This window comes from Aptenodytes patagonicus, chromosome 15, assembly GCF_965638725.1.
Source record: "Aptenodytes patagonicus chromosome 15, bAptPat1.pri.cur, whole genome shotgun sequence".
In the NCBI taxonomy this organism is placed as follows: domain Eukaryota; kingdom Metazoa; phylum Chordata; class Aves; order Sphenisciformes; family Spheniscidae; genus Aptenodytes; species Aptenodytes patagonicus.
This window is the reverse complement of record NC_134963.1, coordinates 3,611,420-3,623,624: the sequence shown is the minus strand read 5'-3', so window position 1 is coordinate 3,623,624 and position 12,205 is coordinate 3,611,420. Positions and strand designations below refer to the sequence as shown.

Genomic DNA, 12,205 nt, shown 5'->3' with positions numbered 1-12,205 from the left:
ATTGGAGGTGGAAAGCTGCGGGAGAGGGCCTGCTCGTGATGGTGGTGTCCTTAGCTTTTGTGAGTTAATAGCTTTATCTTGCGCCGGGTTCCAGTCGCAGCCGGGACTCCTGGGTAGACATATCACAAATCTCCACTGAAACTGGTTCATGGAACGATCAGGTGCCAAGCTTCACTGAGTAATTTATTTTTGTTTAAGCTAATCCACAAAGGGGGGGGGGGGCGTTTTCTGCAGTCTGAGCTGAGGACAAGGGGTCACGTTCTGCTAATGTAAAGTTAGCCTTCTGTAAAACGATGGGCATCTAATTCCCTGATTTCAGCAGGCTAGAAGGCTATTATTACAGTAATCAGCTCTGGCCTCACTAGTGATTGTTCCTTTAAGCCTGCGGGTAATACCAGGGTGACAAGGATTATTTACTCAGGCAAACAATATAAATAAATGCTTCTGAAAACTACATGGACAGCAATTGATAGTTTGTGTTAAAAGCTTAGCATTTGCAAACTGTAAAGCTTGGATTTCATGGATCACAGTTTATTAAGTAGCAAAAAACCTTCTAAAAAGCTCTAATACATTATTTCCTTTGTTTTGCTGAAAATTTTGTGTGGGCTCTAAATTGAAAATGGAACATCATCCTGCCAGATATCGTACCTGTTTCCCACATCATTTCAGTTGCCATTTGGGTGCTCATTCATGCTATCTGATGGTGCTTTGTGTGCCATGAAAGTGATTTGCAGACAGAAATGTGGGACACGATTATCTTTAGCAAAGCTATTTTGGGAAGTAAACACAAGAGAGTCCTGATCATACATACAGACTCTGTCATTTGTCTGATTGATGGTTAGGCTTTGTATTGTCTGCAGCTAATTCCCTGAAAGACAGGCACTGAGCATGCATGCTATTTTCTGTAAAGTTATCTCTGTCCTGATTGTCATATGCCTCACAGCACAAGAAAATTTGATTTAAGTGATATGCAATAAACTGTCTGATTACTGGCACACATTTATAATGCATTGCTTCTGACAAATCTGACTTGTGTTTTCTGTTATAATGCTGCTCTGCTCAGTACCTCCAGCATTCCTGCTTTCCCTCCCTTTCCAGTGGTCTAACACATCCTTTTGGGAGTAATTCTGGAGTGTTGCTGTGACCTGAAAAGAGAGACTCGCTGAATGCTCTGGGCAATTTGAGCTGGGTCCTGGGTTTAGGATAACTTCTGTGCGTGCCAGGTAGAATTCTGCACTGAATGCTTGAGAGAGGCTGCAAGGTTTGTGCTGCCCAAAAGTAAGCTCGTATAGCAAAGCTCTGGTACTGCCCTATGTATTATGGCTTGTAAAATTATGCTCAGGAAAGTCTTGCAGCTTTCTTCCACATTTCTCAATGGAACTTTTCTATATTCAGTTGATGCTTTTAAGACATCGTAACAGAGAAGTTTAAGCAGGAGATGTGGGTTTTTTCTTTTAATTTTCTGTGCAATTTTCTGTGCTCCCTTTTATCCTCCTTCTATTTGTCTTCATCAGCAAGACTCCTTAGGACAGGGACTGTGTCATGCTGAGCACTTGAACAATGCCCATCATGACAGATCTTCACCTCAAAACCAACCTTAAAGTACAGATAATAAATTGTACGAGTAAGGGGACCCAGATATTTACCTAGTGCTGTTGAAATAGCTAGTCATCTAAGACTAAAAGAGGTATTAATGTCATATAAGTTTAGATAAAATGGGAGAGTAAGTTCACTTTAGTCTTAGTTCCAGCGTTGTCACCTCAGCTGTAGTATAATGATTGCATTTTGGGAGTTTCACAGTGGTGTTACTTTTAATAAATAAACTATTACTTTAAAATGTCACCAGGCAGAACACGATGAGAGTGCTGGCAGGTAGAGATGAAACTGTGACTTGAATGAAAATGGGGCTTGTCATCTTAAAATAAACCTAAGAAAATCCTAGCAGAGATCTGCCTTGGATCCTTATCAGGAGATGTAGCTGACTAATAAATAATCAAATAATACAGTTTTATTTATCTTTTAGGCATTTTTAAAAGCTGTTGAAGACTTTCTGTTACTGCCCAACTGGATTGATGTACCAGAGGTAAGACAAACGGGCTTAGATTTGTAGGTTACTTCAGTTGCATAATTTCACACGGATAGTAATGAAACTGATTGCCTCTGTTATTCTTCGTTAGGACTTTTTGGCAGTATAACTTATTTATTTTCTCATATGTCACTTTCATATTTGCAGTAAAGAGCCACAGACAAAACAATTATGTCATTTTCTTTTATAATGTGTTTTTGAGGGTTAAAATAAGGGAACTTTATCTGCTGCTATTTCCACGTGTTTCAGGATGAATGAAACAAAATTGCATATATAAAATAACAGATATCGTCACTGAAGTAAGCGTTTAATCACTCCTTTTTTAAGCACTGAACTTTGATATTTAAAAGTTTATATTTGTTTTGTAGATTGATGTTTTTCAATGCATGTGAAATAGGCGGTAGTGCTTACCTGTTTAGTGAACTGAAACTTTGAGGAAGATTAAACCTAATATAGGGAAAAGTAATTTGTATATTGTTCTTTCTCTTCTAGTCTACCTTTTAGAGTGCAGAGAAATATGTGCAGGAGGAAGCCAGGAATTTCCTGAGATTTTTGTTTGAATCTTAAGGGAGCACAGATTTCAGAACAGAGAGCTTTTAAACTGAGAGAAGGAGAGGCTAAAGTAAATTAAGGTCTCACTGAAGCCTAAAATGATTTAAGACAAAAAGATGTCTAATTTATTTAAGTTCTTAGCCTAAAATCCTTGATCATCTCTGACGTAAATAGATTTCAGATAAAATAGATTTCTTTTTCATTGAAACATGCATTCACTCTGAGATTTTATGGATCAAGTTTCAACCTGGAGGGTTGTTTTCCAGGGGACACATAAACACTTTGAAAGTAGCTTTATACTGGGGACCATTTTGATAAAGATGAAAGAAACTGTAGTGTCTCAGCATATGTTCCAATAACGATTTGATACCAGTCTTTATATATTGTCAAAGTAATCTGCTCAGTTCTTGGCCTCATTCTGCTGAATCCTGAGTATAATTGACTGTCAAATGCTGGTGGGAGCAGAAAGTCATTTGGAGACATTCTATAAAACGGTATTTTGTAAGTATTTTATATTATATATAAGTATCTGTATGGGTGTCATCAATTCATGTAACATTTTATATGTGGAAAAGGTTGTGGAGAAAGTCACGTTTGACTTTGGATGGTTGAATGGTGAGTCACACAGGAATTTAACATGGCACCTCGGCATTCTGTGCTATGTACTGCAATTTCTTTTGTTGTAAGGCCTTCTCTCTCTTCTTCCCCCAGACCGCTCACGTATTTGGAAGTTTAATTCAAACTATTGACAGTGTGATGGCTCATATGACGCACAATCTGGATGAAAACTCATTACCTTTAACTGTTGAGGGCACGACATCTGTGGCAGGTAGGATTTAGCAGAAATGTTCTTTCTGGACTGTCTGGGTGTCCCAAACGCTTCTGTGCTTGCAGCCCCTCCTTTGCCAACACGAAGGAGGAAATCAGAACAGATAGTTTTCTCTTTTGAATACAAAACAGTGTTTCAGTTGTAGAAAGGTGACTGTGCGTTTAGTCCAGAGGTAATCAGCTCTGACTGCACTTGAACTTCCTTGAGGTTATTTGGGGAGGGGTTTAGAACATGAATTCTATGAAATGTACCCAGTAGTACCATACAATACTAATAGGCAGTCAAAGGGCCTAGAGCTCTTATGCAGCACTTTTGTGTTGCATATGAAGTTGCAGATATCTGGATGCTACAAAAACTTAATTTTGCAAGGTTTTTGCAGGAGATTGCAAATAATAGGAATAGTTTTGACCTTTTAGGAGAATTTTTTTACTGCTGTTTAGCATCCTAGCACCCTAATTTCATCTGTGTCTTTGCATGCTACAGGTAGCAAAGGTAACGCATCTGTTCTGGAATTCTGCTCTGCCTTGTTGAGACCTGTGTGAGGGGGCAAATAACCTGAGCAGTCACCAGTACCATTAATCACTGCACATACTCTCTTGGACACTGGCATTCTCAAATGGAGCAGTGGAGGTCTGAAATAATGCCTTCAAATGTCAGTGGAAGGGTGTGTTATCAATCTCTTTTGCTTGCCCTGGTAAGCTCAGTATTTGAGCATGGGTGAAGTGATCCATGGTATATTAACAGTGCGCGTACCACCTTCTCTGTCATAAAGGAGTCAGATATAAAAGGCAATTTTACACTTGGGGAATTTACTATATTTTCTGCAAACATCTGGGGTTTTAAATTCAAGACTTGCAATAGCTATTAGGGAAGTCTAGTTAAATAGTCAAGTAGGTTGTAGACGCTATTGATTTTACCGTATTTTTGTTTGGGTATCACACAGATTACACCTTGGTCAAAATGCATCCTCAGACTCTGAATTTGTCGCACTATCGATTTCCATATCGAGGACAGAGTTATATTTCCATTCCCAGTGAAGCTTTTCATGAAAAAGGTAAGGAAAAATTTAAAGGGAGGAGCAAAGTCGTGTAAACAGGGTATCCAAAAATGATTTTGCTTGAAAACAGGTTTTGGTTTGCTTTATTTTTCCAAGTAACCAATTTGATCACTGTTGATCATACTGGCTCTAAAGAAACAGCAGTTGGCCTGTTATGCTAATGAATGATTCATGTGGTAGGATTTTCATATTACGTGAATTAATCTTGAATAATACAGCTGGGCCACAGAGACTGAAGCCATTTAATTTTGACATCTTTTTACATCAGAGAAGCCATAATTTCATAAATTATTTTTAATCATCTGAACTGGTCATTTTTAAGAAATTCCAGGATGTCAGATCAGGTATTATTTATCCCTTCATGCAAAATTGCTCTTAAAATGTTGTATGAAATTAAACTATAAAATGACAGGTTTAAGCAACAGCAGCTACGGAAACAGAATGAAGATGAAAAGTACAGTCAAGGCAAAAAGGCAGAACTCAGAAATCCATACCTAGGCTAAAATTTTAATAATCTCAAAAGCAAGGTATGGCAAAAATCTGAAGCTTTAGTCAAGACTCTAAAATAACAATGTTTGAAGTTAATTATCTATATTTTAACCTATTTACAAAAACATCTACCTGCATCCTCAAATCTTTGAAAATGTGACTTATGTGTCCTAAATTGCAACCCACGGAATTTACACACCCAGAGACTTTTCTGCAGTCACCTCTGTTGAAGGAAGGTTGGTCCCTATTCATAAAGTGCAAAGTTAGCTGCAGATAACCTGCAGTGAGAAATACTCTAATAATTACTGAACTGTCTACCTGATTTGCGATGACAGCTTTGTTTCTTTGCACTGGCAGGGGGCTCTGGCTGGAGACTTCACTGCAAGTGCTCTGAGGCTTGAATAACTGTAATTGCAAACCAACTTGTAATACCAAAAGTAGCATGTGAGAGGACTTTTCTTCCTTTCCCGCTTATAAAGTCTTTCACCGTGCAGATTTTTTTTTTTCTTCAGAACATCATCATGCTTGGTATCCTGAAATGATCCAGCCCATTAAATGTTTAACTCTTTTTGTCCAGCTAAAGCTCACTTCTGAGTAATTTCAGCCTTCAGGCCACACTTCTACACTGTCCAAATGAGCTAACCTAAAAATTCATTATTCCACCTTAAACAGTTGACACTATAAATACTTGGAACCCAGCCAGAGGGATAGTGAAAGACATCTGTGTGGCTGACACTTAGAAAATACGCATCTGTCTCTTCACTCAGATGCTGGAGAACCCATAAATACTTGGAATGCAGGTGGCAAACAGACAACCAAAGTGGAAACCGGTTGCCCGTGTTTGAGTTTCATAAGCTGCCAGTTAATGTAGGTGGTGGTGAAGTAGCCCTGAGATTACTGTAGCTACCATTGAGACGTTGACTCTGGCATGTCATGTGACCCTTTCTAGTGCTACGTGGGGGATTTCTAATTGTCAACTGATTACTTCAACAACTTATTTCGGAAGTACAGTTGCGCAGGGCAGGCATCCTTCTATTTTACTTTTGATATCTGTCTCCTGTGCCGTACTGCAAGGTGTTCATACTTTTTCACTTACTTAAAAGAACAGTCAGAAATCTGCTAAAGCAAAGATATGAAAGTCTACAGAAGTCAAGGCTCTTAACTAACATGGACTTTCAGGTCTAGGAGAGCAGTGTCTCTTGCTTACAACTGTTGCTCTGAGGAATAACCCCTGTTCCCTTTTCACAGCTTGGATTACCATTGTCGGCCTGCTTTACCATAACATGCACTATTTCTTTCATAATATCAACCCTATGGATACCAAGTAAGTATCTCAGACCTCTCATGCTGTAACAGCTTGTTTGTTACCTTAGTGATACACCTTTATAGCAGTCATATCAATATCAACTGTAAATAAATTATGAGCCATAATCTTGGTTCTGCAATATTGAGGACATGTAGTCATTAACTAGAGAGAAATTAAAGCTTACATTAGATGTTTTACTGTATGTTGCAGTAAAATAGATTCCTGTAGCGACATGTTTGCCTTTCTTTGTCTTCTCTTTCCGTTCATCATATCTGGTATTAGAATTTCATAATTTTAATCTGCCTCATGAAAGGAAATTACATCTTTTTTCCTGACACATATAAAGATAAAGCTTGCACTAAAATGAAGCAAGTAAGAAAACATAACATCCCTCTTTAGATAAAATCTGAATCCTAATCCTAGAAACCTGTAAGGTAATTTTACAACAGGAGACCAGGCAATGCTTAAAAGACCTTTTGTTTTATATGCTGCATCAATGAAATCATTAGCAGATAAGATAAAGTAAATGCAGAGCTGTATACCTCTCGGCAATAGAGTTCCCCAGGGAATTTTGCAAGGCTGTTCGTGTAAATCATTAAATTTTCCTTTTAAGCTAGTGTGACTTTATGTTTTTCTTTGATCTGCACTGGGGTGCGTAGATTAGTTTACACTTGCTCTCAGTCTTTTCCAATCTGTGACTTTTCGGTGTGTCGTTTATGACAGCAGAAGGAAAGATGCAGCATCTCGGCTGTCATGAATGGCAGGGATTGCCTCCCTTTCTTTACATAAAGCTACACGGAAGGTCATGATCACAGGAATTCATTTGTGAACTTCAGGGTAAAAAGTCCTGGCTTATGACCAGATTGATCACACTGAGATAATCACACAGCTATTACTAAATAGCATTTTTAAATCAAGTTGCAAGTTGTACTGTTGTTTACCCTGCTCTCTCATAAAAAGGGCACTTAGCAGGTGGCTGTAAAGGAACCATGTCATTAACGTGCAATATTTCTTACTGATGTGAAGAAATAGAGGCAATAATTTATGACAGCTTATGTTTTTCAAACAGGAGGATCAGTACAGTTTATTAAGATAATAAGCTTATAATCTCAACTTCTCAAAGAGAATTAGTCATAAAATCATAGAATAGTTTGGGCTGGAAGGGACCTCTAAAGGTCATCTAGTCCAACCCCCCTGCCGTGGGCAGGGACATCTTCAACTAGATCAGGTTGCTCAGAGCCCCGTCCAACCTGACCTGGAATGTTTCCAGGGATGGGGCATCCACCACCTCCCTGGGCAACCTGGGCCAGTGCCTCACCACCTTCAGCGTAAAAAATTTCTTCCTTCTATCTAGTCTAAATCTACCCTTTTATAGTTTAAAGCCATTCCCCCTTGTGCTGTCACAACAGGCCCTGCTAAAAAGTCTGCCGCCATCTTTTTTATAAGCCCCCTTTAAGTACTGACGGGCTGCAAGAAGGTCTCCCCAAAGCCTTCTCTTCTCCAGGCTGAACAACCCCAACTCTCTCAGCCTTTCTTCATAGCAGAGGTGTTCCATCCCCCTGATCATTTTCGTGTCCCTCCTCTGGACCTGCTCCAACAGGTCCGTGTCTTTCTTATGCTGAGGGCTCCAGAGCTGGACGCAGTGCTCCAGGTGGGGTCTCACCAGAGCGGAGTAGAGGGGCAGAATCCCCTCCCTCGACCTGCTGGCCACGCTGCTTTGGATGCAGCCCAGGATACGATTGGCCTTCTGGGCTGTGAGCGCACATTGCCGGCTCATGTCCAGCTTTTCATCCACCAGTACCCCCAAGTCCTTCTCGGCAGGGCTGCTCTCCATCCCTTCGTCCCCCAGCCTGTATGGATACTGGGGGTTGCCCTGACCCAGGTACAGGACCATTAATATGGTCTTGACTTAGGTCAAAGTTTAGCAAACACAATATGATTAAAGACGCTGCATGTCAAAACACTGTATTCTAATGCATTGTGATAGAGTCTACAGCTCCTGGGGCTCTAAAATAGGAAAATAAAACAGCTATGTCATCTTTGTGTACATTCTCTGAATTTTGTGGAATAGGACAACCTGGAGACCCATTCCTGTTCCACTGAGTTGTATGTATTTTTATCACTCATTTTTGAGAAGGAAGGACCTGGCCCTGCTGCAATGTTAAAGAGAAACAAAGACACTGGAGAAGGAACATCTAGATTTCTATAACTAATCCAAACTATTTGAACTATTTGCAGTATGTAATGCATTACCGATTCAGGTCTATAAAATTCTAGATGCAGATCTGTCCAAAACAGCATCTAAAAAACTAGTAATACAGGGAATGCTAGCTTAGCGATTTTCCTCTGTGGAATCAAACCCCAGGTATTCAAAAATTGTTTTAAAAATAAGCATGCAGTTCTCTCCTGCTTGGTTTTCTTTTTTGTGCTGTACTATTATAACTTTTTTGCTTACATTTCACTAGAATAACAACGTTTTCCCAGAGTAGTTTGTTTTAAAGACTCTTTTATGTTCCTTCTAGCACTGGGCTACTTGAACACCTGTAATTTGCAGCCTGTCCATTTTCTTCTTAAGGGCAATTTTATTTTTCTGTTGTGGTGGAAAGCTAAACCCAAAACTCTTGGAGCTTTTGTGCTGTACAGACAGATGACTTCTATTTTCAGACTACATAAATAGCAGTTTCTCAGGGGAGTCAGTTTTGATTCTTTAAAAAAAAAAATCAAAACAAAAAAAGGTTTTGCACCCAGTTCTGCTCCCGCTCATATACTGTTTGTGTGAATTTGTAGTAATCCCACCGAAGGTAATCGGATGACAGACCCACTTAGCATTACGAGTCCTTCTCTAAACTTTTCATATCAGATTAGAAGATTCTGCCCTGAGATTAACAAATTCAATTCACATGCTGGTTACTGGAAGCAGAAGTAATCTCCGATACTGTTGGTTTTTTGTGGTCAGAACTTAAGGACTGGTGCTTGGGGTTGTGCTAAATGCGTTCTGTTTTATTTGACCTTGCTGAGGAACTGAATGAAGTTGTTTTCGGAATGAAGTTATTTTAATGTCTGATGACTTTTTTTTTCCCCCTGAAAGAAAAACAAGAAACCATTGCAAACAGGTGGCAGGTGTAAATGAGATGTTTTTTAATGTGCTTTGTACACTGGCTCTTTCCAGTGGTGTGTTATGTTTGGAAACCCACACTGATGGTTAATTTGCCATGGCTCATATTTCTCACAGTAAATACCATTCATTCACATCCTGAAGAGGTGGATGACAGAGACCATTTTACTCCTGCACAGTTTGTTACTGATAATGTAAAAAATTTTACCCTACAGCCAAATGGATCTTAGTTACTCCTAAATGTGCGAAAATGCCGGTCATAAGTTTTAGTTGAAAGCAGAAATAAAAGGGTTCTTATGTACTGCAGAATTACTTCAGCCTAGGAAAAAAGTATTACCTGGACTAATCAGATGTTTTAGTCAGGTTCAGCTGTTTGTATTGTGACCCGAGTTACTCTCTGACAAACCTAACTGGACATAATCAATTCTTCAAAGCAAAGCTATAAATTACTTCTAAATATATTCCTACGTATATGTTTAGATGCGTTATATATAATATGTCTTACACACTGATATGTACGTTTAATTAGACGGCCTGAAACCCCCGCAAGTTTTCTCCTCACTTGGATTGCTTTGCTTAGTTAGGTTATTTTTAGACCCCTTACTCACTTACTTAGGATTCTAATTGTCTAAAGCACTTTGAGCAAGGCTTGTAAACCTTTGCAAAAGAGGAGCAGAGTGAAGGAATACTTACGATACTGAGTCTCCTAATGTCTAAAGCTGTTCCCTATACTTTGTAGCTGTTGCTTCTAGTCCTGTAGGATCTTCTGGGGCCAGATCTTGCTCCCCTATAGAAATTCATTGACTTGAATGGAAAAAGGAGGTCCCGTGTTCCTGTGGTGGTGGGTGTTGTGGATGAATTAAAAAAATTTTGTGTTGTTCTACTTGCCTAATATATTTGTTTCTTTCCAAGGATTGCTGAAGCTGCTGCCTACAAAGGTTATATGATCTCAGCAACCAGTTATCTTATCTCTATCAAAGTGGAACCTCTACCCAAGTTGTCCCACAATCTGTCAGGATCTCCCCTTATTACCATCCAGCTCACCCACAAATTGGTAAGTGAAATGGAAACTACCAGTTTAGGCTATCGTCAGGGCTGTTTAAAACTTTGGTGTCTGTGATGACTTCTTTGCTTTTCTCTTGTAATTTTTGTGGGCACTTTTAGTAGCAATTCAGATGGCATTTGTGACTACAATATTATGTTTTTCCAACCATTACACTTCAATGACTCCTGTTTCCATCACTGCAAAAGGCTGATTAGTGCACATGTTGAAAAAGAAGGTGAAGTGACAAGTATAGCTTTAGGCCTTTCGGTATGTATTGTTCTATGGATGTGTTTGTGCAATCTACAATAGGATGGTATGAATTCTCATTAGAGCTGTCAAACCACAAGAATTCACTTACGGTTTTTGCTTTTGGTCTTAATCCACACTGAGATAAGTGAGGAGTTTTGAACGTTCTCATGAATAAACCCAGGGAAGGAACTCCTCCAAGGGCAATTACAAGTATGATGGGCAGAGCATCTTCTAGGATAGGAGTGGAGCAGGTTCAAATCCCTATTCTAGTGTGAACTGCCCTTTCTAGAGAGCAGAGCGTTCTGAATCTGAGAAACAAGAGACAAGAAATATGAGAATCTGAGAAAACTTGGAGACAAGTTTTATTCAAACTTACCAATTTTGGTAAGACATTTCAGTTTCACCAAATTAACATATTACAGCAAGAAACTGGAAAAATAGCTGGTTTTGTTTGCTCTTGGAGAAAAAGGCATCTCGTCGTGTCAGTGGAACGGACAATAGTTGAGTTCAAACTCTGAGGTGCTGGCATAAGGCGTGCAGCATCTATGACCTACTTACAGTGTTGAATGGAAATGACAGATTTCAATTCTTAAATGTTTCCTAGAAAACACCTCTTAGATGTTCTTCTGAATATTTTATCATATTTTTCTTTCAACGGCTGTTTTCAAGCCAGTTTATATTCTTCCTGTTGGGCTTCTGATAAAGATGGACTAGGCGACAGAAAACAAACATATGAAAAAACCCTAAGGCATAGAAATGAAAAGTATTGTTTTGCTGACAGTTTTTCAAACTAAGGACTCTCCTGAATGAGGAGGCCTAGTGGCCTCTTAGAGGCGGGAGCTTGCAAAGTGAAGACTCTGTATTTTGTGTAGATCATTTATAAGATGTACTTTGCGTTATTTATTCAGGTACCTCCCCATCCTTTAGTATGATGATTTACTAGCAGGCTGTTAAACCTGTGGGTTTTTTTCTTTATGCGTGTTGACTTTCACTGTGAAGATCACTGGGATCTTGGTATACAGATAGAAATTTTACATTTATCATCTGTCTCTTTCCCTGTTTTAGTCAGCAGAATCCATGAAAATGTGGTATGAACATGTCTGTCTAACATATCCTGTGTATAACAGATACAGGTTGATTGGGAGTTTCAGACTCTACCTAGAGCCGTGTGTGAATAACGTTGTGCATTAGGGGAGTGACTGTTTTCTCTTCCAGAGCTCTTATTGCTGATGGGCCATGCATTCACAGGCAGCCATCTATTATCTACCATAATATTTCTACAGTTACTTCCATTTTGGGGAATGTTCAGGTCTTACTGATCCCGCTAACACCTGTTCAGGTGTGACTTGGTTTTGGTGTTTGGTGGGGTTTTTTGTGTCTGCATTTGTTTTGTTTATTTTATTTTTTAAAATCCTCGCGGGAAATGGGGGAACTTATCCCATTGTGTTAACAGCATTGAAAAAGTAGCTCAGTACTG

General features: G+C 39.2%; 1 protein-coding gene across 2 annotated transcripts in view; it reads left to right on the top strand.

Annotated features, from left to right (window-relative positions):
* ADGRD1 (adhesion G protein-coupled receptor D1) overlaps nt 1–12,205 on the top strand; it is a 161,296-nt gene that overhangs the window by 22,472 nt on the left and 126,619 nt on the right. For both annotated transcript variants that reach the window (XM_076352987.1, XM_076352984.1), the window contains 5 exons: nt 2,024–2,083; nt 3,350–3,467; nt 4,411–4,521; nt 6,262–6,337; nt 10,347–10,488. In XM_076352987.1, coding sequence (XP_076209102.1) covers nt 2,024–2,083; nt 3,350–3,467; nt 4,411–4,521; nt 6,262–6,337; nt 10,347–10,488 — 507 coding nt within the window. The remainder of the gene's footprint in view (nt 1–2,023; nt 2,084–3,349; nt 3,468–4,410; nt 4,522–6,261; nt 6,338–10,346; nt 10,489–12,205) is intronic.